This window comes from Peromyscus californicus, unplaced genomic scaffold (genome assembly GCF_007827085.1).
Source record: "Peromyscus californicus insignis strain IS unplaced genomic scaffold, ASM782708v3 Scaffold_6__1_contigs__length_162567912, whole genome shotgun sequence".
In the NCBI taxonomy this organism is placed as follows: Eukaryota; Metazoa; Chordata; class Mammalia; order Rodentia; family Cricetidae; genus Peromyscus; species Peromyscus californicus.
Genome location: NW_026294584.1, coordinates 31,612,135 through 31,639,383, shown reverse-complemented (window position 1 = coordinate 31,639,383; position 27,249 = coordinate 31,612,135). Strand labels below are relative to the sequence as shown.

Sequence of the window (27,249 nt, the reverse complement as noted above, 5' to 3'; positions counted from 1 at the left end):
AACATACACAAGAGACTGCCGAGTTCTCTACCCTAAATGAGACATCTGCATCATACCCTCTCCTAAGGCACAGACATCATCAAAAAAAGGGCAGCAGAAAGATTATAGAGCCAGAGGCAACAAATGACTACAACAAAACTTTGATCAAACCACATTGTGTATAACCCAATGAACATGGAAAAGTCGAGCTGGTGCCTATCTAGAGCCTACACTCCTAATGACTAATGTTCATGATACTGGAAGGTACTCTGAATGCTACCAGAAGATAAAGGTAACCACCAACTCAGCTACCAGTTCTTCAATCTACACTGGTGACCTGTCTGCATGATATACTGGTGCAACTGTGGCACAAAAGTTACTGTAGTCACCAACCACTGTCTATTGGCTTTAAGGCCCACTCCATGAGATCGAACCCACGCCTGACACTGCTCGGGGGCCGAGACTCTGAGGATAGATTGGCTGTGGACCCACAGGAATATCAAACACAATTATTCTGCTAAAGGAATATGGCAATAAAATGACTCCTAATTACAATCTCTTATCCTCATAGATCAGTGTCCTGCTCATCTGTTACCAGAGAAGCTTCCTCCAGCAGCAGATGGAAACAAATAGACCCACAGCTGAACAATGTGCAAAGAACAAAAGACCTAGGAACACGCAGTTCCAAATATTATGTCTTCATCAAATCCCTCCCCTTAGAGCTCGGGGAACTTTGCAGGAGAGAAAACTGAAAGATTGTAAGAGCCAATGGGGATGGAGAACACCAAGGAAAGAAGGATTTCTAGGCACAACAGGGTTGATGCACATACGAGCTCACAGAGTCTATGGAGGCATACATAGGGCCTGCACAGGTCTAAGCCAGATGGGATCCCAGTGCTGAGATGCTGAAGTGGACACAAGCTCCCATCCTTAACCCAGAAGCTATCTCCAACTTGTTATGTGAATCCACAAGAGTCTGTTGAAGGATCTCAGGAATGTATTAAGATATAGAACGGGGATAATACACTCATGGACACAGAATGAAATAAACACCACTGCTTATCCAGCTGTCATCCTTTGTTCTGCTCAGGGGTTTTTGGGAACCAACCATCCAGTCTCCAACCACCCAAGAGAGTGCACAACGACTCTTCCTCAGCTCTTAAGGGGTCACATACACAGACAAAGCCATGCCTAGGGCTTGTACCTCAAAGCCCTGAACAGAACCAATTCCCACAACACCAATTGACAACCACTTGCAAAGGAAAAATGAGTTTTCTCCAATGTAGTCTCACTGGGTATTATAAACTGCCCTTAAAGGTAGGCCCCATGCTCAGATGGCCAACACAAAACAAATTTAATGTTAATTTTGGAGGGGTATTCTCTCATACTGCCTTATCCGCGCATTTTTGACTTTACAGATCCTTTGCTTATATATAATGGTTTCCAATTTTGTGTTTTTATGAGATTTCTGTGTGTGAGTATGTGTGTCTCCGCATCTGAATGTCGTTCTTATGCTTTGTTCTTTGGCCATTTTTTCTTTCTATTAGTTTTGTCCTATACTGTTTTTGCCTATTTGTTTTCCAATGAGAGGGAAAAAATGGATGTGGATTTGGGTGGGGAGGTGGGAAGGATCTTTGAGGAGTTGGGAGAGGAGAAACTGTGATCAGAATATACCACATGAAAAATCTATTTTCAATATAAATTAAAATTTTACTTAAAAAATTACATTGTATGCATGTGTGGTATTCTCAAACAATAAGAAAAGAATCTACAGATACCCATGGTAGGAACATATACTCATTGAAAATGAACACATATTGTAATAAAAAGTGTAATAAATATAATACAAAATTTGATTTAAAAGCATTGTTTGACCACTAGGACATCTACACGCACTTGGAAAGTGATAGTAAATGTGAGTGAGACAGATGTCTTACTCAGTCGGCACACTGAATGCAATACATTCAGGTGGCTTCGTGGACATCATCCACAGCCCAGCAGGTAGGCTGTGAGGTGATGCTTAGTTCCCTCTAAGCTCTGTCTGATCCGGATGTATGTATATGCAACACTTTGGTTACATGTGTCCCTTTCTCAACTCGACCACACAATCCTCAAGAACATGAACTTGGTCATCTTTGTGTTAATTTCTCACTATTCCTTTTAAAGCACCTTTGCACATATATATGCTAACTTAAATTCAAACCTCACTTCCAAGAACACTCCCAATGTGAACACTAATGAGATCTAATGAGGTCAACAAAAGCAACTCACCAAGGAGACTTAGCTCTGCCTTCTCATTGCATCTATTTTATGGCAGGAGTAGGTTATGTCTATAAAGGAGATTTATGCTTCTTTATAGTTCCAAACAGAATGTTGGCTGTAACCAACTGATGAAGGCTAATAACAACAATGTGCTATGTTTTGGGCCAAGCTTTAAATGGCTGGCAATATCGGGTCTCAACATGTGCAACATTTAAATTAGAAAGGCATGGAACAACATTTCACATCCTACTTGTCAAGAGAAAAATAAATGGAAGAGGGCAGATCCCTATCCACAAGTATGCAGAAATCAATTAAGCTAACTGTACTTTGCAAATCAGAGAACACGCTCTGCCTGTCTATATTAGCGACTTGGCTTCTATTAGCAAAGTCAGCATTCTGTGCTAGCTTGCCTGCATCCTACCTCTAACTTCCTTCCCAGATTCTCAACCACACTAGCTGAAGAACAGCGCTTCTAAAGGTTTCGGAAGCAACTTTTCAAAGTCAATTTGTGTCAGAATTGTGCTCCTTACGCCCAATACATTAGCACATAAAGTCAGAGCATATGTAGAGAAGCAGAGTGCTCTGGTCTGTAAGTGGTGCCTGCTCCTGCAGGCATAGAGAAGAGGCTGGCTCATTTGTAAGGAGAGCTGCCATAGAATCTACTCCAAGTGACCGATTGCCAAAGTTTCCCTTTTCAAGGTATAAAACTCTACAGTAACTTGAGGAAAAATGACTTCCAAGTTATCCTTCACATAGATATTAATGCAAAGGAATTAATTTGTTTACATTTCTGGAATGCTCAATACCAATAATACCATAAATCATATTAAAACCATCAGCAAAATATGGGCATAAATAAAATATGAAAGAACAGGGTAATTAAACTACAGCAAATTTATATGACACTATCAAGTTACTCTCCAAAGCCTAACAGTAGAATATTTATTAGCATTGACAATGTTATGATATATTACTAATGAAAAAAAAGTCTGTCACACTGTATGTAACCGATTATTCTGACAATAAAAATGTATGTTTGGACATTTAAAAGATTGCAAAATGACAGATCAAAAGTTAAGAGTAGCTAAATATTTATTATTAATGAAGATTAATTTCCTTGTGTTATAATTTCCAGATCTTCTGTATAAACATTATTATTTTCCTTTATATATACATATGAATAAACAGTTAAGAGCACTTACTGCTCTCACAGGGGACCTCACTTTGGCTCCCAGAGCCCAGTTTGTGGCTCCCAACTACCTGTAACTCTAGCTTCAGGGGGAACTGATGCTTTCTTCTGGCCTGTACCAGCTCCTGCAGGCACATGCTGCACATAAACATGCAGACAACACACATACACATAAAATAGACAAGTGAAGAAATTTGGAGAACAGAGGAGCTCAATGGTTTTGTGAAAGGGAAGGGTATAAATGGTGTAAACATAGTATATTCATATCTGAAATTCCCCTAAAATAAAATGCATACTTAGATTTAAAAAAACCCTAGTGCCATTTGGAATAGAAGCAACATATGCTGAAGTTCATTGATGACTGCTCCTTGGACTCAATAACACACATCTAATAGGATAAAATATCACAAGTAGCTGGTCCATTCAGCTAGCACTGTCAGGAGGCGGAGGTGTCCATCCATACCAGGGGTCCTGTGTTGCCTCCTCCTACCTGCCACTATGAACTACTGTTTGCAATCCTGCTCTATCACATTGCTATGACCTTAGATATGTTATCTAATTTCTTTGCTCTTCAGCTTGTTCATCTGGAAAAACTGAGCAGCAAAAACATGTTATTGGTGCTAAAGTTAGAAATGACATACGATAATATGGAAAGCATTTACAAAGTACCTATGGATAAGTACCTGTGCATATGTGCAGATTATTTCATTAGTCAATAAAAGGTGAAATGCTCACGTTATTGTAAAGGTGAGTTCTGTTTTATTGGGGAGGGGTTCCCTACATATAACTGAGTCTGTTTCTAGGTGAAATGCATGAGAAGTTTTTATCACAGTAGCAGATCTGTGAAGAAAATTGGTCACTGGGCACCAACTGGCCAATAAGGACATAAGTATGAAGCAAGGTTGAATGGAAATGAACCTGATCTATAGTCATCGGTACCTACTTCTCCCTGCTTGGCTTACCTATTCATTGGTGACTTTGCTGCATTTGAAAAACTTGCAAATCCCACAGTATATCCCAAGGAAAGACATGAGCCTGCCAAAGTAGGTGCTGGGGACAGAGATGAGCATACCCATGATGTTTTGCAGGTTCACAGACATGGTTGTAGCCACAGCTTATCCAAAGACATAGAAGGACACACTGAGTAGTCCAAGAACACAGACATAGGACTATGCAAAAGTACAAAAAGAGATATAAGAACACACATAATGTATCTCAAACACATGGCTCTTGTAGTATTTATGCACAGTGTGTCCCAAAGACAAAGATAGTGGAGTATCCAAAACTTACCCCATGGGCATCAATGTGAATCATGTTATGCCTCTACCTTGAGCCTTAATCCTCCAAATCTTTGTGTAAGGGAGAAGGAAGCAGAGCAAGATCATATATAGGCAAAGAAATTAGAACACATATAACAACAAAGAAATAAACAGACTGAACTGCCTGAGGAGGTTCACAGAAATTGGTGATGTGAGTCAGTGAGATTAAATGAGCAATAATTTGCCCTATGAGCATGGATGGGAAGGGATGCCAAGGCCAGAAGCAAGGCTAGACCATGGCCCTGGAGCATCAAAGGGAATAGGCGATACTTAGGGTCTGGAGAAGCGTGAGTACTATCCCAAGAGTCACCACCTACATTAACACATGGCAAGCCAACCCCAGAGGTTCCCAGGGCAACTGGGGCTCAGGAGGTTGGTAGCTTGCCCAAGGCGGCACAAGTCGCATGGGACAGAGCTTGCATTTAGAATCTAGCCTTTCTGCTGCTATCTGAGGAATGAAAACAAGATAAAGCCACTCAGGACATCCTCCAGAACGTGGCCCTTCACTGTGAGGTCACTCTGGTTTCCAAACTTTGAGACACAGAATAGTGGTCAAAGGTAAAGCAAACAAACCAAAGACATGTGGAATATGTGATGAAGAATGTGGAATATGTGGAGTGAGACCTGAAAGAGGTCTGAGGACATATTATAGCTTCTAAAATGACCAAAAACCCTGCTGTATAGGGCTATGGGGAATAAGATTGGAAGAGAAATGGGGGAGGGTCTCATGTGCCAGACCAACAAGCAGGGTTAGAAAACCCTTAGAGAGTCCCTGTCATAGCTGAGGGGAGACTGATAGGTGATAAAGGGACTTCACTAGGACTTCGTGTCTGACAGTCAGCAGAGTGGCAGAAGGAACCGAGTATGACAGTCAGCGTGTGCCGCGTAGCAACACAGACTACCAGAAGGTCCTCGGTGGGGATTTCACCACCAGCGGAAGAAGTGGTTCAGCAGGCAGAAAGTGACAAGCAGAGCTGGAAGTATCTGCAGAACTTCCCTGGACAGATGGCCTGTGGGATTCAGGTGCTAGATCTAAAGTCTGTGAAAGAGGCTGAACAGATTCAGGCAGGAACTGAGCTATGGAACCTAGGAAATTCCCCAGGAGAGTTTTAAGCAAGAGAGGGCTCCTAAAACCAGCACAAAGAAATAGAGAGCACACAGAGGAGAGTGCCTAGCACTCAGGACAAGATATGTGGGGTCGAGGCTGTCTCAAGATGTAGGAAGTGGCTCCAGGCTGGCTGTGTGTCTCACTGATCCACCACAACCATGCAAGATGCCCTGGAGTTGATAGTCAACACTTCCTAAAGAGAGAGAGTGCAGGTCTGCCGTGGAACACAGGCTGAGGAGAAAGAATGGAATGAGGGTTATGAAGAAGCCAAAGGACCTGGTGGCTGAGGTAGGGGCAACTTGTGCCCTTCGTTGGGGAGACCTTCAAAGAAGCAGTGCCAGCAACAGCAACATGCTTTGTTAGAGATTCCTTAGAAACTTCTGTTCTTGAGAACTGTAACTTTAAAACTGTTTTCTGTTCATTTTCCTTTGGGTTGTGTTTCTACAATATATCTCCTTACTCCCTTGCAAAAAGGTTTTGGAACAAACTGGCTCAAAAAACATATATTGAAATAATATTTCTGCACTATACCATTGATATACAATATCTCAGACAGTCTGCCAGGGTATTTTGAATTTCTGCCCCCATGCTTCAAGTATCTTTAAATGCTAAAACTCACTACACATTGTTTCCTAAATTGGATTAAAAAGCAATTTTCTCCTCTGTCAATCAGCTTTACCAAGATATATAGAGAGAATTGCTTTAGTGTTTGCATGGAGCATAATTTCCATTATGCTAACAATGTCCTGCAGACAGCTTATTAGCATAGTCAATTAGTGGGATGTTTTCCTTCACAAGTCTCTTGTAATCACTGTAAAATGAGCTTTTAAACTGACAATAGATAAATTTTTTTAAAGAAAAAAAGGTAAATTTTGAAAGGAATGCATTTCTATCATAACACCTTTGATCCTCATCTGTATTTTCTCACATTTTTTCCATATTCTAGACAATGGTTTAAAAACTTATGCAGTTGGGGTGTTTTTTAACTCTGGTTTTTGGGGGGGGCCTGCTACCCAACTCCCGAGTAAATACATGGAAGCTTATTCTTACTTATGAATGCTCGGCCTTAGCTTGGCTTGTTTCTAGCCAGCTTTACTTAAATTATCCCATCTACCTTTTGCCTCTGGGCCTTTACCTTTCTCTATTCTATGTCTTTCTTTACTTCTTACTCCATGGCTGGCTGTGTGGCTGTGTGGCTGTGTGGCTGTGTGTCTGGTCCCTGGAGTCCTCCTCTCCTTCTCCTTTACTTTCACTCCTCCCCCCCTCTCTTCTCTTCCTATTTATTCTCTCTGCATGCCAGCCCCGCCTATTTCTCATTCCTGCCTATCTATTGGCTGTTCAGCTCTTTACTAGAACCAATCAGGCATTTTAGACAGGCAAAATAACACAGCTTTACAGAATTAAACAAATGCAACATAAAAGAATGCAACACATCTTTGCATCATTAAACAAATATTTCACAGCATATAAGAATGTAATGCATCTTAAATTAATATTCCACAACAAACTTAGTTATCAATTAGGTGAAATCATTACATCAATATTCTGAGCAGTACAGGCTATCCTGTGGGTAAATTGAATTTCAATGATGTGGTAAACATCCTTCTCTAAGGGAATGCCAGTGTCCACTCTTGCCTCAGCATGGGCCCAGTATAAAGGAATCATGGCTCAGTGGCTTAAGACTTAGGACAAAATTAAGACAAAAGCTTTCCCCATGGCTGCTTGTGATTTTTCTTGACTATTTCATCCACAATTTTTTGGCACCACAGGGAGCTAGTCATGGTTCCTCTGCCCCATCTATTCCTTCAGCATGGGTGTGGGGCCTCCAGTTCTGTGGGTGGGATCATAATCACTTGAGAGTTTCTGTGGTGATGGTGGCCCTCGGACATCTGTTGTTCATTCTCTGGACTAGATGCATAGGTGATTTGAGCTTCTGGGTACTATAGACTGGTTATAAAATGTCCCCAGTGCCATGTGTGAAAGGTGTGACCCCTAGCCCATGGAACTAGTGGGACATGGTGGAACCTTAAGTGGGGAGTTAAATGCAAAGCAGTTAGACCACTCAGGTGTGCCCTTGAAGGGCTACTGTGATCCCAGCTCCTTTCTGGTTTTGTTTCGCTGTACCTATTAGATAGGCAGTTTCTTCCTCCACGACTTTCTGCCATGATGTATGCTGCACCACACATCTAAAGGCAAGGGACAACCACGAACATACCAAAACCTCGAAAGCGTGAGGTCAGTAAATGGTTCCATTTGCTAGGCTGACTGTCCCGTTTACTTTAACATGTGCTGGGAAGCCAATGACATGCAGGGTTATAAACTCTTCAGATTCGACCAGAGTAGCTCTAATTTTACCTGCTTTTTTATTAATGAAGGCTTCACAACTGTCTGCAGGAGGAGGGGAAATGTTGTTTTCATCTGCATGTTCCTGTGGGAATGAAAGCTGAACTACTGTGAATGGTCTAAGTAAGCTGAGGAGTCAGGATAGAGCCAGTGGAGCAGAGAACATAGGATTGGGAGTCTTTCTGGTGACTGACTCTTGTCACTTCCTTGTTTGCCAAGGCTCACTTCCGGGGTTTAGGATGCTTGAGTTTTCAGAGCTGAACAGATGATTTGCTCTTTTGCACACAGTCAAGACAGCCCACCGTGCTGACCATGAGGAAAATGGTTACGACAGTAAAGCAAAGGACCTGGAGTTCCAGAGCTGCCAACTCTCTTGTGCTAGCTCTGAGTGTGAGCTCCATGTCTCCCTCCTTTGGGTCCTTGCAACATGCTTCCTGTTTCACAGAGGTACTGCCTGGTCTGTGTCCTCAAGAATATGGGTCCTGTTGTGATGGGTGTCCCAGAACCTGGTGTGCAGTACATGCTCTTGAAATGAATCTGACTGTACTGTTATGGTACAAAATACTCAGCTTTAGGACTGAATACCATTGGAGGATACAGAAGCTAGCAGGCAGCAGTAAGATTATCCCCAAGTTGGGCATAGTGGTGCACGCTTTTAATCCCAGCACTCAGGAGGCAAAGGCAGGTGGATCTCTGTGAGTTCAAGGACATCCTGGTCTACAAAGTGAGTTGCCGGACAGCCAGGGCTGCTACACAGAGAAATCCTGTCTTGAAAACAACAACAACAACAACAACAAAATATCCCCTTCCTGATGAGGTAAAATTGGCAGGACCCCTCTGATCATTCTGTTGGAGCAGGGTAGTGCTGGAGAAGTGAACAGTTCTAACAAGTTATTGCTGACTTGCAACCTAGTGAGGTGTGCTGCTTCTAGGTTCAAGAAGAATGTCTCTTCTGGAGCAGGGGAGTGTCCTCTCTAATAACAGAAATGGACACCAAGTTGGAGAAGACCAGAGACCCTAGCTTGTGAAATGTAAGCAGATGTCTCCAACAGTACCCTCACCAATAGGGGAAACAAGGGACCCCAGATACTCCATCTGTACGGTAATTCCTGACTGCCCATTTGACTGGCTTGGAAAGCACTTGAGCAATTAGCAAAGCACATCTCTGGGTGTGTCTGTGAGCATTTTCAGAGAGGACTGACTAGGAAGAGAAGACCGACTCTGAATGTGGGCAGCAACATCCCTTAGGCTAGGGGCCTTGATGAAATAAAAGTGGAAAAAAGCTGAGCAGCGCAAGCAAATATATTTCTCTGTGTCACTCTCTCCCCCCCTCCCTCCTTCTCTCTCACCTCCCCTCTCCCCCTCCCTCCTTCTCTCTCCCCTCCCCTCTCCCCCCTCCCTCCTTCTCTCTCCCCTCTCCCCCTCCCTCCTTCTCTCTCCCCTCCCCTCTCCCACTCTCCCTCCTTCTCTCTCCCCTCCCCTCTCCCCCTCCCTCCTTCTCTCTCACCTCTCCCCCTCCCCCTCCCTCCTTCTCTCTCCCCCTCCCCTCTCCCCCTCCCTCCTTCTCTCTCACCTCTCCCCCTCCCTCCTTCTCTCTCCCCTCCCCTCTCCCACTCTCCCTCTTTCTCTCTCCCCTCCCCTCTCCCCCCCTCCCTCCTTCTCTCTCACCTCTCCCCCTCCCTCCTTCTCTCTCCCCTCCCCTTCCCCCTCTCCCCCCTTCTCTCTCCCCTCCCCTCTCCCTCCTTCTCTCTCCCCTCCCCTCTCCCCCTCCCTCCTTCTCTCTCCCCTCCCCTCTCCCCCTCTCTCCCCCTTCTCTCTCCCCTCCCCTCTCCCACTCTCACTGTTCCCCCTCTCTAGCTGCCACGATTGAACCTGCTCCATTCTGCCACACTCCTCCTCCCCATGGCGGACTAAAACTACTAGTCAAAACAACCTCTCCTTTTACCTGCTCCATCAGGCTCTTTTGCATGAGGGCAATAACTTAAACGCAGAAAACCCACACCAGAAAAGTGGGGTCATTGTTGTGATATCTGATGATGTGGTTCAAAAGCCTTTGGAACTGCTTGGGAGCAAGGAGTTGGAAACGTATGAAGAACTGGGCTGGATAAAGTCTAGATGCTATAAGCAGAGATTAGTAGGCAATTCTGGTGGGTGTTTATAAGAAAAGAATGCTTAGGAATGTGATAGGAAAGACTAGACTCAATAGGAACTGGACCAGAGGCCATTTGTGTTAGAGAGTGACAAATAATTTGTCTACCTTTTTATCCATGTCTTAGTACTCTAAATCAGGCAGACTGAGTTTAAAGGTGGTAGGCTAATCATCTAGTGGTCGGAATGTCAAGGCAGCCAATAATTCAGGTGATAGCATAGTTACTGCTTGCCGATTTTAGCCAAGTTTACAGTGATGGAACTGTGATGAAAAAAAAAAAAAACTAAATACTTAGTATCAGGACAGTGTGAAGGATGCTTTGAGGACATCTTAGAAAGTGTCCAGACACCATTTATGCCAGGTTCATAGGTATAAAAGTTTTAACTAATCTCAAAGATTTCTCTTGGAGAAGTAGACACTCCAGTTCTCTCACCCCACACAGAGCCATTAACGGAAGTGTTTTCTCATGCTCACTCTTCTAGGCCCTCAGAGGCTACTGCAGCTGTGCCCTAGGGACCTTCTCCTGAGAAGACTTGGGGATCACACACACAGGGCTAGTTTTGTAGATACGCAGAAAGTGAAAATTATGGATCACAGAATCTTGTAGTGGGTAGCCATTCCAGCTTTGATCTGGAAGTTCCAACCCCCACTGAGGCTTCGATAACTGTCACGCCTACAAGGCGGGGCCAAGAGAGGACCCTGAAGACCCGAGATCCGGATGTGCCAGCTCTCTTGGTTCCTGGACCCTGGATGCTGGAGGTAGACCAAACAGTTCTCCAGAGAACACCACCGTACTGCACCACGCCTTTCCCAGACCCTGCAACCTACCTATCCCTTCATTTGTAAGTTACCCCACTAATAAACCTCCCTTACGTGGAGTGACCTTAATAATTTCACCAATAGAATCTTCTATACTAATTTCTAAGAAAGGCCAGATAACATGCAGCAGGATAAGTTTCTCTTTGGTTGCCTTGGAGAGGGTGACAAGTGAAGCTATGACAATAAAGCCAAAGGTGGAACAAAGACCCTTGGAAGTCAGACTCCAGGAACTGGGAACATCCGAAAGGAAAGGCAGGAAGCAGAGCCAGTCCAAGAAAGAGGCCTCATGGGATACAGCCAGAAAGGTAGCAGTGGTCGGTCTGCCAAAGCCCTTAGAAATTCATACCATGCTACCATGCGGTTCAGATACCAATGATGGAGTTTCAAGATTAAATATTTACCAGGGTTTTCGTCTTGCTCTGGTCCAATCCCTCCTCTGTGTTTTCCTATTCTGTCATTCTGAAATAGGAAAGCTTACCCTGTGCCACTGTGTACTGAGAGTCTATGAATTGATTTTTGATTTTAAAGGACTTCAAGGCTAACCATTTGTGTCACATCTCAGAAGAGGCCTTGAACTCGGGCTTTTAGTCTAACACTGTTAGACTATTAAGAGTCTTTGAGACAGGCTGAATGCATTCTGTACTACAAGGAGTACATGACAATTGGGGTATGAGCTCAGTTAGGAAAGAGTTGCCCTGCAAGAAAGAGGACCAAAATTTGATTCCCCTACAAAAAAAAAGCCAAAAAAACAAAAAACAACAGCAAAAACCAAAAAACAACAATGAAGTACTGAGTATGGCCATGTGCACTTCCATTCCCAATGCCAGTGAAGTGGAAACCGGTGGATCGTTCGAGCTTACTGGCCAGCCAGCTTAGACTACTTGATAAGCCCCAGGCCACTGAGACCTTGTCTCAAAAACAAAAACCAAACAGCAACAACCAACAGGTGATGGCACCCAAGGAACAATTGAGATAGTCCTTTAGCTCCCACACAAACACGCACTCACACACACATACGCACTCACACACGTGAGCAAGTACACACCCATTTAAAAGAAAAAGACGGATATGAGCCTCTGGGGACCCAAAGGTGACTGCTGTGATTTAAGAGATGTGTTTGGGTGTCAGCAGGGGTGAATTGGTAATGGTTCATCTTGTTAGCTGACTTCGCTGGAGAAGCACTTAGAAACTGGAGAAGCTCTGAGTGTCTTTGACAGTATTTTCAGAGGAAGTGGCAACACCATTCTAGGCTAGAAGCCCAGATGAAGAAAGCTTTACTCCCTTTCAGATCCCACTCTTCCCTCTCACTGTCTCCTTCCTCCCCTCCCTCGCTAGCTCTCTTCTTCCTGGAATCTGTGTCTCCCCACCACGATGGGCTGAAACTTTGAACCAAAATCAGTAAATCCTGCCCAAGTTGGGATTGAAAGTATAACACACTCTTTTCTCTGCTCTCATCATTAGAAAATGGAGTGAGATCAAATATTTGAAATGCTCCCAAAGAAATGCTGTGTGTCTGAAATGATAGATAGGACAATTTCCCCAGTGAGATCATTATGCATTGTGTACAGGGATTGAAATGCCACATTCTATCCCATAAATATATGCAATTACCATGTATCAATTAAAGCAACATTTGAACCATTTCCACTTTTAGAATCATTATAATCGGCAGGCGTGCCAAAGGACCGTCAAACTTTTCCACAGCAATTTTGAACTATTCCTAAGAGCTTGAATGATTTCCATTATCACAGAATTAAATGGCAATGCCATCAAAATATCTAAACAGCAGAACTATACAGACTCCCCACTCATGATTACAGGGCCCTTAAGAGGGTGACTGGAAAAACTGGGATTGTCTCCTAGGCTTGAGGGGCCCCTAACAAGCTAATATCAATTGCTTTAAGCATTTACACATAAATGGTATTCAAGTGTTGTGTGTTGTGGTGTTTTGAGACTTCCAGGGCCTCAAATATTTGATATATTTGAAAGTTTAGTCACCAGAGAGTGTAATTCTTTGATATGATTAAAAAGATTAGGAGGTGGGGCTCTGTTGGAATAGGTGTGGCCTTGTAGAGGAAGTGTGTCATTGTCTCTGGCGTGGGCTTTCAGGTTTCCAAAGCCCACGCCAGGCCAAGAAGCCAGTGCTCTACCTCCCTCCCCCACCTTCTCTCTACCTATGGATCAGGATGTATCTCTCAGCTACTGCTCCTGCAGGCCTCAATACTCCCTGCCCTTGTAATGGACTCATCCTCTGAAACTGCAAGCAAGCCCCCACTTAAACGCGTGCGTGCTTTCACAGTGCCCTGGCCATGGTGTCTCTTCACAGCAATAGAACAGTGACCAAGACAGGTGTTTCATGAAAATTTCAAATATCTCATCTCATTGGAGCCTTATTCCCAAAGACAGGCAAGGCTTATATTTTTATCATTTGGAAGATGAGCTCTGAGGCACTTGATCCCAAGGTTATGTGGTACATAAAGGACAGCCAGAACTTGAACCCAAGTTTTTACCTCAGAATCCTGGGCTCTGTTGCTCAAAAATTCCTACAAAAGTGCCTTACTTACGTTTACAGAGTAGTTCTGTAGTTTGAGTGAATATCCAATAAATATTAATAGATGACTTCAGTTTACTATAATTGAGAACAACTTTTGTTACTAGTTTTACATTTTAATCAGAGTTCAATCACATTTTGGCTTAGGCTCAAAGTATTGTAAAGATTCATGCTTTTAGCATCCTACATCTAACCCCCAAGCCTCCGTAAATATTTTGCTGATTAGCCACTAGCACTGGAGTGGTTAAATACATCCTTATGCAAAAACGCCACTCTGGACCACTCTTCAATTTCCCATTAAGTGAAATCATAACTTAGACTTAAGTAAAACCTCAGGAATGATATTAGATCACTATCTCTACCATTTTCAATATCAACAAAATAAAGTAGGTAACTCCATACATCTCTCTGTCCTCCCCCCTCCTCTCTCTCTCTCTCCTCTGTCTCTGTCTCTGTCTCTGTCTCTGTCTCTCTCTCTCTTTCTCTCTCCCCACCCTCTTGCTCTAGCACTGCAACAATGCAAGCAGGATTTCTTTATCATTTGCACCAGGAGGTCTTCATCAGATACTTTCTCAAATACTTATGCCATGTAACATCTGATGTGAGTTGCAGGATTAGTTTCTTAGAGGCTAAACGTGCTGAATATCAACAGACTGAAATAGACCCACAGCTAAATACCTACCACAGAGCAGATAATTTCAGGGAAGCCCCAAACATATATTCAGCTCATGAATAAAACATTCCAGAAATATCTTTTGCCTTGATTTGATTCCATTAAAATCAACTTCAGAAAGAATATGTGAAAAAATATCGAGCATTTACCAACTGTGCATCATGGGGTTTAACCATGAAGACAAATCCTTTCACTACGTCTAAGTATTCAAGTGGCACTCACAAATCAAAACATTGCATACTCTGTGGTTTCTCCTATTTTTTTCTAGCCAGTACTGATTACCTACATTTATCTGTAGAAACATGAAATGTCATATTAGTTGTTTTTAAAGAGTGCTGTGCATAAGGTTTATTTCCAGAATTTGCCTCAAACAAGACTAAAACTGGTGTAAAATTCCTATCAACCTCTCAGGATCTTCACATCAGCTAATTTTAAACCTTCTGAACCTAGTTGCCTAAACAAGGTTTATCAGTTTATTTTATTATGTTTACCCTGAAAACCAGCCCCTTCCCCCAAGTTCCCTTGAGCATAGTTTTTGCTCAAAAATGAGGCTATAAATGCCTATAGACTGCACAGGTCCCAACATTTGTTGGTTGCAATTCATTGTTTTATAACTGGGGATCCTGGGGACAGGGCATTGTGGCTAGCAAATGCTTTCTCTACTATCATAATGAGCTCCCAGGGGATGCAAAGACTCACTTTTGGCACGTGCGGATTAAATTCCACAGCTCTGTGAATGGCCTCTACTGCATTCATCTCCGCTGTGCTCAGTCCCCGCCGAGATGCAGCCTCTGGAGAGAATCTGAAAAGCAGAAAGACAAACATCATGCAGTTGAGACCACTGCTTGGGCAGCTACCCAGGGAGCAAGTATACATCAAGGGCCCCTATGAGCAGAGTGAGCCAATGGCACAAGCTCTCCAAACTTCCTCCACAGGGGACCTCTGAGTGACCCCTTCCACCAAGGCTAACAAAAACCCCAGCAGAAGCAGAGAGCGTGCTTCCATGGAATGGTGGAGGCGGGAGTTATGTTCAGCTGTCAGCTCACTGTCTAAATAGCTAATCTACATTTCCTGCAAGGTACCTGCCTAGGTGGGAGCAGAGGTAGGACTGGCAAGGGCAGACAGTGTAGGAAAAAGAGAAAACTAGGTTACAGAAGAGCTCACTTGGTTAAAAACAGAACTGGGGAGAATTTCAAGGGAAGCTCCCACCCAACGGCAGTACTGTGGTGGAGGCTAATGGCCACAGCTTCAGCAACAGGCGAGCCAGCGTGGGCTGTTCCAGCAGGAGGGTGTGCATGCCCAAACTGTGGGCAAGACACCCACCCAAGGGAATGGAAAAAAAAAAAAACCAGACCATGCAATCTCTTTCTCACCTCACACCCAGGGCTAACTCCAGAGCTGTGCTTGGCAGGCAGACACCACAGGGCAAGCTGTGACAACCCTGGCCCTGCCCTCCCAAGCTGGAGTCGCTCGCTGTGTAGGGAGAAAAGATGTTGCAGTAGGTACTGGCGATCTACAGGATAAAAAAGAATGAAAGAAAATTACTCCAGTTTTGAAGTGCACACACACTTAACAGCAAACCTGTCTGACAGCGCAGAGGCCGTTACCTGCTCTCTGCGGTAGAGGCTACAGAGGGGCTGGACTATATCAGGGAAGTGGAAGCGTTCATGGACTCAAAAACAATCCATCTGTTCTCGTTCACCTGACCGGTTATCCTTTGGGTACTTGTGGAATGTCTATATGCCATAGTCACCTGCCTGAATAAAACGGGCAAATGTCCCACTGAGGGCCATCTCAAAAGTAAGCAGAGCGGGAGGGGCGAGGGGAAGAGTGGGAGAGGCCCGTCCCCACTGCCACACTGGGGCCCAGGAACAGACAGCGGAAGGGAAGGGAACACACAAAACGAGTAGAGGACAGAATTTTCTGTGCAAATCCCAAGCAGTCCTTTGGCTCTACCGTCTGACAAAAATAAATAAATAAATAAATAAAAAGTAAGAAAAAATTCACCCCAGAGGAATGTAATTTAATGTCAATCATCTGTGTGAGGGACCACACACCCTTCCAAGAAGTGGGGACAGACACCTCCTCTTCCTAGTAGTAAGACAGAAGATCAGCTGCCTTGGGGAAATGCATGCTTTTAAGCAGGGTCACAAGGACCAAGAGAAGCTTCCGGAGGAGGCAACCGGTCTCCTTGCATGTGGTGAGCGTGGGGAGACGCGAGCGCCCCGACGGCTCACTTACTTGTCAGACACGGCTCTTGCTTTGAGTAGGGCGGCTGTGTAGCATATGGCTGCCGACTTCGGTAAGCTTATGTCTGTCCGGGAGAGAGAGGGAGAGAGAGCAAGAACTCCTGTCAGTATGGAATCAAAGGAACGATGCATCAAAAACACAAGATTAGCCTTGGGAGCCCAAGACAGTGCAAATTAAGAATATTTAAGCTGTTACACAAGAACCCCAGCTCTTTCCTACTGTGTCAAAATGCTGTGTTACTTTGTCAATAATTTATGTTTAAAATTCACCAGACCCAGTCTTTAGAAATCATCTTCTATTTTAAAATATGCATCTTATACCTTGATTTTTAGCAGAGAATTGATATATATAAATTTAGCTATTACACAAATACCTGTGATATAAAATGTAAATAGAACCTTTTTGTCAGTTATAAAAATTAATCTGAGTTTAAAATACCCACAGAGCTAAACAAGGTATTCTTTAGTTAGATTAATATAAGACAGGTTTCCTTCGTATTAAGTTTCAGAAATTCAAACACATTTTTAAACAGTACTTTTTACAAATCCGAAAGTCAGAGTCAAGGAGACACAGAAATCTCTGTGATGCATATAGATTGTTCGTTTTTTTGTTTTGTTTTTCAAGACAGGGTTTCTCTGTGTAGCTTTGCGCCTTTCCTGGAACTCACTCTGTAGACCAGGCTGGCTTCGGGCTGGCCTCGAACTCACAGAGATCCGCCTGCCTCTGCCTCCCCAGTGCTGGGATTAAAGGCGTGGCCACCACCGCCCGGCTACATATAGTTTGTAAAGGGTCCACGCATCCAACATTTTGAAGTGTCCAAGTTTTCTCATTCAAGTTCATGATCAATCTCCTTAAAGCCTAGTTTGTCACACAGAAAGACAATTTTATGAAGTTTCTAGAAAACTACAGATGGAGGAGGGATGGACCGCTGTGAGCTGTTCGATGGTTTACAAACACACACAGGTACAACTAATGGAAGGACGTGCTCTCTGGGGTTATGGCACGTAAACTGGAACTCCCGTCCTTTCAAAATGGGACAGTTGGTATTTCTCTAGCGCTTGTGAACCAGATTTTCACTCTGACACCGAAATACTTTCTTTTTAACAAATAAAATTTATTTGGAAGAGGTATGTGTACACCACAGCACCTGTGTGGAGGTCAGAGGACAACTTGCAGGTGTCCATTTTCTCTCATTGAGCCATGTAGGTTGTGGGGGTCAAACCTCAGTAGTCAGGCTTGGCAACAAGCACCCTTCCCTACTGAGTCATCCTGCCAGTCCCCCAAATATTTTCTTAATTCAACATAAACCAGGGCTGGAAAGAAAGCTTGGCCACTAAAGATAATTACAACTGTGCTTTTCCCCATATGCTCAAAATTCACCCTCCATATCTGAAAGGCCCTAGACATCTCTCCACGGGGCTGTTTGCAACTTCGAAAGGACTACACAGGAAAACCGTAAAGGAATCTCAATCAGCCAGTGGCAGCAGATGAAAGTAATTCCTTGAAAGAAAACTGTTTCCTCTGCCACAACAAATACTTGTGTAATGTGTTATTGTGTACATGTGTAATGTATTATTGTGTGCATGTGCAATGTGTTATTGTGTACATGTGTAATGTGTTATTGTGTGCATGTGTAATGTGTTTTTGTGTACATGTGCAATGTGTTATTATGTACATTTGTAATGTGTTATTTTGTGTACATGTGCAATGTGTTATTGTGTGCATGTGCATTGTGTTATTATGTGCATGTGTAATATGTTATTGTGTGCATGTGTAATGTGTTTTTGTGTACATGTGCAATGTGTTATGTACATGTGTAATGTGTTATTGTGTACATGTGCAATGTGTTATTGTGTGCATGCGTAATGTGTTATTATGTGCATGTGTAATGTGTTATTGTGTGCATGTGTAATGTGTTATTGTGTGCATGTGTAATGTGCTATTGTGTGCATGTGTAATGTGTTATGTGCATGTGTAATGTGTTATTGTGTGCATGTGTAATGTGTTATTGTGTACATGTGCAATGTGTTATTGTGTGCATGTGCAATGTGCTATTGTGTACATGTGCAATGTGTTATTGTGTACACGTGCAATGTGTTATTGCATGCAAGTGTAATGTGTAATGTGTTATTGTGTATGTGTGTGCAATGTGTCTTCCCACATGTGCAATGTGCTACTGTGTACATGTGTAATGTGTTTTGTGTACATGTGCAATGTGTTATTGTGTACATGTGCAATGTGTTACTGTGTGCATGTGTAATGTGTTATTGTGTGTGCATGTGCAATGTGTTATTCTGTACATGTGCAATGTGTCTTCCCAGTCTATTGTGTACATGTGTAATGTGTCAGGACTACTCAGCGAGGCAGGAACCGAGAGGAACAACAATGACCTCAGCTCTCGACACCTGGAGAACTGAAAAGCTCCCTTCACTGGGCCATTAGAATCAGATATATGTGGCCATGTGCCTCTACGTGTGAGGAGGTGTGTAGAGCTGTGATCACCCATCTCCCATAGTAACCAGCCTCACATAAGCCTCCAGGCAGTTGGCCCAGCCAGACAAGATGGTCCCCGCCTCTTCCTGTGAGCTGGCTTATCATAATAAGGTTCTTTCTGCCACAGCATCGTCTCTGGACTTATTGGCCTCTGTTGTGGGACAACAGGCCTAGCCTTTCCTAGACTTTGCTGGGAACGATACGAACACAGAACTGAAAGGAAAAGAGGGCTTTGCAGTCCAGATCTCAGAAACCATATTCAAGCAAAACTTCATCACCACCACCACCCATACTACAGATGCCTGTTTGTTCATTTGTTTCAATTATGGTCTCATGGAGCCCAGGCTGGCCTCAAAATCATCATATAGCCCAGGATGACCTTGAAATCTTGACCTGGGATGCATTACTAATTTAAGAAGTATTTAATATGCAGAGATAGGAAGATTGCATGACATCTAAACACCTTCAACAGTGTTACACTGTCACTGTGGGGGACAGGCGGGCCGTGGTTCCCACTGCTTTTCTCTCTTTCTACAGCTTGTTACAGAAACACTAACACTGTAAAGGTTAAGAACGCCGACAGAGAGAGAATTCTGTTGTCAAAATGTGTAAAGCAGGTTCATCAACAAATACACTGGTGGAGCCGGACACAGACAGACAGACAGAGGGACAGACAACAGATGGAGGCATCAAGCACTGTCAAGCTGCACATCTAGCAGATGCGCAATACTCAAACTGCCAGTGAAAGCTTGAATGCTCCCTTTGCACTGTACCTGCTGCAAGACATCACTTCATTAACATATTTCAGCCAGCAACGTTCAAATCAGAGGCAGACGCTGGTATTTTGAGTTCATTTTAAGAAACTAGAAGGGGTTAATTTATTACAGGCCTCTTGCACTCTGGTCGCTACTTTGATTCCTGGCCCCCCTCTCAAGCTGAGACTTGGTAACTGCTGCCTATTACAAATTTTAATGTGATTTTTGCTAACTTTAGGAGTATAGTAAAATGTGAAAAAGTACAAAGATCTTTGAATGTTTCACTCAACTTCCTCAAATGGTTATATTTCATATAACCACGGTACCATGCACCAAAAACTAAGCTGACATTGCTACAGTCTTTTGAACAGACTTTGACTTTGCTCCATTTCACCCTCTTACTTGTGTTTTAGCATGCATCTATCATATCTAGACTCATGTAACACTGCCACCCCACCAAGATAAAGAACTCTCCACGGCCACAGAGAAGCCCCTGGCTGGCCTTTTGTGCTTGCCCCCACCCTGCCCTCCTGAATATGGTGGTCACAAATCTGCTTTCTGCAGCTTCGCTGCCCCTGTAATTTCATGCTTTGCCACTGCAGAAGAGGATAACTTGACAAGATAAAGGAAGAGACTCTCAGATTCGTCATGGAAATGTTATTATAAGAGGCTCTGAGCAGAGGCTAACAAGTTATCTGTGTGCTCACACATACTGTCGGGAACATACTCAGAAATTGTATTCTGTAGAAGTGAATAAAACACAACTCTAAGAGTGTTCAGTTTGTTTTGTGACGACAGACCAACTCTACAGCGGCTTTCTGCCTTTTATAAGTGGCATTTAGCAATAATTACCCTAAAATCCTCTTGAGAACTGGAATTTGGGTTGGGGTTAGTTAGTTAGTTCAGTGATAGATCATACAGTTAACATGCACAAGGCCCTGGGCTCAATCTAAAAACTAACTCTCAGCCGGGCGGTGGTGGCGCACGCCTTTAATCCCAGCACTCGGGAGGCAGAGCCAGGTGGATCTCTGTGAGTTCGAGGCCAGTCTGGTCTCCAAAGAGAGTTCCAGGAGAGGCGCAAAGCTACACAGAGAAACCCTGTCTCGAAAAACCAAAAAAAAAAAAAAAAAGAAAAAGAAAAAAAAAAAAGAAAACTAACTCTCTCTCTCTGTCTCTGTCTCTGTCTCTCTCTCTCTGTCTGTCTCTCTCTGTCTCTCTGTCTCTGTCTCTGTCTCTGTCTCTCTCTCTCTCTCTCTCTCACACACACACACACACACACACACACACACACACACACACACACATACAATTATAATTCAAAAACAAAACCACACAATTCACCCCGTCAATCTCTATAGAAACAAGGTATGCTAACTGCATATTTCTCATGAGCCAATCTGAACTGCTGGTATTTGTCTATTTTTTTTTTCTACTTGTCTCCAACTTGTGTTTACATAAGTCCTTTCCTGACAGGGGAAGAAATTTCCCCGTGTATGCTAATATGTGAAATCAAACTGTCATCAAATCTTCATGAAAACTTACAGTCTTGCACTTCATACCCATGGAAGCCCACAGCATTACTGAAATCTATCCATACAGCAGTACAGAATTTTCATTCCTCTTCATGGCTGAATACTACTCATTGTGTGTATACACGAGATACTTATTCTCTTATTAATGGATATTTAGATTGATTTCCAGCTTTAGCCCACTATAATTAAGGATGTCATTACTTTGTTTATCATGTATACTTTAAAAACACTCATTTCTCTTGTGTGACTGAAATTGAAATGGCTGGGTTAAAAGGTAGGTATTTAAATTTACTAAACAGTACTAAAACATGTGTCCAAGTGGATCCATAAAGCTTTCAAAATTCTTATCTGATGGCAGAGAACAGGAAGTGGTTATTCAGGGCTGGAGCGGAGTTACTGGCTGGAGAGGGATGAGGCAGTTTTCAGAAATGACAAGAAGTTCTATGTTTCATCCTAGGTGGGTCACACAGGTAGCCGTCTAAGTAAAAAGCCATCCCCTGTCTGTGAGGACTGCATGTGACTGTGTAACTGCTATCTCAGTACTAGTTTATTTTGTTAAAACTGACAATCCAAAGTCACTTCTTTTCACAATTCAATCTTCCTCACATTTTATTGACCTTCTATAACTTGCTCCAACCTCCACTTTCTCTCTCTGAGCCTAAAATCCTCTAGTTTTGCATTCTCTGACAAGGCAGCATTGCACTATTTCCCAAGTTAGTCCTGCAGACATTAAGGTGGTTAAAATGTCTCGTTTATTCCAGTTTCCAGGGTAAAAGCCTCTAGTCTCTCAACTGACAGAACTTTTACTGAGTTTTGTTCCTGAGCAATGGGTGGTTTTTAAAGGGAGACTTGAGAACGAACGGCAGCAAGCTTCACAGTGCCCCCCAAACCTGTCCAGGAAGGAGCTTCAGGGAGCCACCACCATTAACGTTGGAACCCCAGCCAGGCCCAGCACTGGGCACCTGGGATCTCAATTGTTCTTGTGATTGTGTAAGTCAACCCAACAAAGCCCCAGAAGCTCTTCAGATTGGTTTTAGCCAAAGTTCGCTTTTTTCCTCTTGTCCAGAGGCCATGAAATTTTTCTGAAAGTTTGAAAACCTCCAGGCAGGATTTCACATGTGAGTCCATTAAATTTTCAGTCTTATTAAATCTGTGGCATTGATTTTATTGCTCTCAGTGGGTCAGTCCAGCTCCCAGGTCATCCTTCTGACCCAAGCTGCCACCCCAGCTCTACTCATCCTGCATTGCATAAGCACACCTTTTCCTCCACACCACCGCCCCCACCACTGCTGCGGTTATGGAGGGCCTACGAGGGGGAAGGCCTTGGTACTATCCAACCTTCAGAGTAACAGTATGTACCAGAAGCTGTTAAAAATGGAATGTAGAAGCATGCTGCTATCACAGCGGGAATGAACACAAATTATCCCACGTGATCTTTATACCATCTTGTCTCTAAGACGATTATAAAAATATTGGCAGGTGGGTATAGTGTGCAGGCCTATAACCCTTGCACTCTGGAGGCTGAGGCAGAAGGATTGTGAGTTCTAGGTCATCCTGGCTACACGAAAAATCTCGTCAAAAACCACAGGACAACAGCAGCAAAAACTGGCACCAGCAATACCAAGAAGGAAATCTAGGACAATGCTTCTAGGGACCACCATGATGTTCAACTGTCTGTAGTAATACACATGCAGCCATGATGCTCTATGTTCACTAAAAGAATAGCATTTAAAACATTAGCAAATGTTTTGTTTCAAGAAATAATCAGTTCTGTGGCACCCCTCCAACTCAGAAACATGAAAGAAATTGGCCACTTAACCTAATAAGATAAACATTTAAATGCTATTGTATATACTATAAATATTTTCACAGCCACTATCTCATCTGTGTTTATTTGCTACAAATTCTCTAGTATACACATCCTGGAATTTCAGTCACCTCTATCTCTGCTAAATGCTCATAAAACACATAATTATGATTTTTAGAATTTTGCTGGGATCTATGTATTTGCTGTAATTCTTAGAAAAGGACCAAAAAGTATTAAAGGATATAGAAAACAGAATGAGTAGCTTTGACTTTTTACTAACATTAATACAATACGTTCTGCTGCAAACAGTACTGCCATGAAACAGAGGCAAAGAACTAGACCACAGCCTAGGGCTGCTATGGTCATTCTGCCCAAGTGCTTTTCTTTGTAAGAAAACAGGCCCAGACAGGTAGAGTGGCCTACAACTGTAATCTCAGTACTGTGGGAAGCTGAGGCAGGAGGACCTCGAGGTCAAGACAAGCCTGAACTATATACAGTTAAGACCCAACAAAGAGAGACAGCTAAAGGGAAGGAAGAGAGGAGAGGGAGGCAGAAAGAAAGGCCAGTGGGCTGGCTAAGAAAAACTCGTGAGAGCTACTATCTAATTATCGGCAAAATCCATCTTGTAGCACATGTCTCTGTCACCATCCCAAACTACCAGTCATGTCATTTCCTTTATTTCCCTCTCAGATTATCTTATACTTTATTCACTGTTTTGCGCAGACCGCAGCTTTACACATGCCCAGACTTTTGCTTCCCTCACATCTCCTCTACTCTACACAGCAGCTCACTGGTAGAAACCTGCCTCACTTGTCGGTATTTAGCTACTTTTCATCCTGATATTTCCATTCCTTTTCTTTTTCTGTGTATGTGTGTGTAACACATGTGTGTGTGTGTGTGGTATATGTGTGTGCACCCATGGGCATCCACAGGGGCCAAAGAAAGATGCTGTGAGTACTGTTTTATCAATGTACACCTGATTCCCTTGAGATGGGATCTCCCACTAAATCCGGAGATTCAGTGGCCATCACATCCCATGGATCCTCCTGTCTAGACGCCATAGCACGGACTAGCTTTTTACATGGTGCTGGAATCCAAACTCAGATTCTTCTGTTCTAGAAGCGAGGACTGAGCGAGTCACTGAGCCATCTCTGCAGCCCCGTCATTCTGAACTTTTCATATGCTTTAATCATTTGTAGCTCTTTGCCCTTTGTTCCACTGAAAGCAACTGTAATTTCATCATTCAGAGTCAACTATACTTTCTAAAATATTTTCCTGTAAAAGAAATTGTTCCACATACCCTCCCCTAAATCCATCAACACCAGGTCAGTTATGTTCAATGGATCTCCATTCATGAGGCCACATTTATCTTTCCTCTGAATTAAAGAAAAAACATGTGGCTTTGGCTTTTTGCTATTGTTTCTTTTACATTTAAGGGACATTTCTATGCGTAATGCTCCTTTCTTTTACTTAATGCTTAAGCTTCTCCATTTAAGAACCTACCTTTTGATTGAGCAGGATATCATTTCTGTGTTTTGACTACTTTAGCAGTAACTTGAGTGTCTGCAAGGCCCCAATCTATCAGATGGTTTTCTTAGCAGACAGAACTCACAGAACCACCTATGTAGTCTATCAGATGGTTTTCTTAGCAGATAGAACTCACAGAACTACCTATGTAGTCTATCAGATGGTTTTCTTAGCAGACGGAACTCACAGAACTACCTATGCGTTCACACCATGTGCTTCACGGTCACAAGTTCAGACTTTAGGGCATGTTACCTGTACCTTCCACCCTGCCCCAGTGGTTATCCTCATGTTGTCATAGAGCACAACAAAACAGGTAGGTGTTGATGGACTGTGCGGCCAAGCAGCCTCCCTGTGTCTTAGGCACACTCCTTAGAAGAGTATCTGAGGCTGTATCTGTTTTGATAAACCTCGATTCCTATGGCTGGGAGAGCAGCAGAGGGCAAATGTGGCTGTGACTTACAATAGGAAGATTCGCTCATCTGGAAAACAGAAGAATATCTACACTGAGATTGCTGCTTGTCTAAAGAAGAAAGCCAAATCTCACTTCCCACAGACTTCAATGTTTACAAAGCCCTCCAAATCCCCCGACCTCAGATCAAATGGTGTTCAACTGCAGCGTCAGCAAGTCATTTCTTCTCAGACTATTTCACTCTCAGGTCTGAGAGCTCTGGCACAATGTTCCCTTCCCAACCACCTCAAGTCAAGCAAGGACAAAGTGTGAGCCCATTATCCTATTCTTTCCACTCTGAGGTGAGGGCTGACGGAAGTTTTCCTTTGAGATTGCCTCCATATCTCTCAAAGGCCTATAGAAAAAAATCCCAGCCAGACACAGAGCCTCTCACGTCTGTCCCCTGTGCAGTTCAGCCATGTGTCTTCTACCATCGGCCACGCCCCTTGTCCATCCCCTTGCAATGGAGAAAATGGGGGATTTCCCACACAAGTCTTACTGATCACACCCCCAGCTTGCACATGCTCTTTTGTGTCAGCACATTCACTGTCCACTTCCGTTCACACACCTCCTCCTCCCAGAAGGATCTCCCCAGGCCTTGCGGGGTGAAGTAGCCTTTCCATCTTAGGTGAAAAGCTCCTACTACAGCCTGTATCCCTTCCAGGCGCTGTTTCTTCCCATATGTACTTCAGTTGGTGTTCTGTAGGACGCAAATGCTATGGATCTTGAGTTCTTTGTGACCACAATGCAAATCAATGTCTGTAATATACTCAGTAGTCAGTGTCTACTGAATAAAACTGAAATGAATGTATCCATGAATTTGGCAACAGCCACATTCAATTTAGCTTTTGAAAGACAAAGTCATCAGTGTTGATGAGAGTTTTAAGAGGGAACCATGAATGGTTTATTTCCCAAGATGTGTGTCTTGCAATTATCTTTGCCTCTAGTGTTCCGACAGGATGTGTGACAGCGGCTAGGGCTCTTATCACGACGTCAGTTTGACACAGCAGTGGAAAGAACATGGGCAGGGTGGAGAAAACAGTGAAGGCTGAAACAGGATGAAGAGAAGAAGAAACTTCATCCTGAAACAAGGAAGGCAAACCACACCTCTTCTGGCTGCTCGTAGACCTCTTACTGGAACGCTGCTGAAAGAAGGTCATCTTAGGGAGAATGACTCTTTAATTTTCCAAAGTTATAAAGGGCTCATGAGAGCAAAATTCAATGCAATAATTTTGAAGAAGAATTCATGGAACGAAACTTCAGATAAGATAAAACAATTTAAGAGGCCAATCGCTTTGATCTCTTTTTCTTTTGTTCATCTACCAATGATAATGATCACGATGTGGTTTAATGGATCATTACTGTTCTTGTGCATGAGACAGGTCAAGTGGGGGTCAAGACTCATATCTATGGTCCGAAAAAGCTTTGAAGGGTAGCATCCAGCAGATAAATAAACCCCGACTGACTTACAAATGACACTACCCCATAATGGCATCTCCATTTCCGATCCATTCACTAACAACAGATGTTCTGAATGTCTACTCCATTATATGGGGGCCCAAAACAAACAGGACACAGACCTTGTTCTCAAAGACACTCTTTCTCTACACAGCTCACTGTGGTATGTTTAAAATAAATGTACCAAGTACTGGTTAACCTTCATCAAATATATCATTTCTGGAGTGTACACACACACACACACACACACACACACACACACACACACACACACACACACACGTATTACATAACATCTTTCTAAAGTGACACAGAATGAGTCACATTAATCCCTGAATCCAGATGTACCTAAAAGTATCGTCTGCATAACATGTTTTAATAGATCTTTGATGAAATTTGGAAAAGTTAACCCAAGTCATTCTCTGCAATCCAGTACTGACTACAGGTTGAACATCTATGCTCCAAAGTCCGAAACTTTTCAGCACAATTCAAAAGGCTTTGGATTTTATACATTTTCCGACTAGGGACACTCAATTAGGCAAAAATTGGGAACTCCAAAATAAAAGCCTCCAAACGTAAAACACATC

At 43.1% G+C, this 27,249-nt stretch overlaps 1 protein-coding gene across 4 annotated transcripts in view; it reads right to left on the bottom strand.

Annotated features, from left to right (window-relative positions):
- St7 (suppression of tumorigenicity 7) overlaps positions 1–27,249 on the bottom strand; it is a 246,569-nt gene that overhangs the window by 23,752 nt on the left and 195,568 nt on the right. For all 4 annotated transcript variants that reach the window (XM_052720457.1, XM_052720456.1, XM_052720458.1 and 1 more), the window contains 2 exons: positions 16,634–16,706; positions 15,092–15,194 (listed from right to left, as the gene is read on the bottom strand). In XM_052720457.1, the coding sequence (XP_052576417.1) occupies positions 15,092–15,194; positions 16,634–16,706 (176 nt within the window). The remainder of the gene's footprint in view (positions 1–15,091; positions 15,195–16,633; positions 16,707–27,249) is intronic.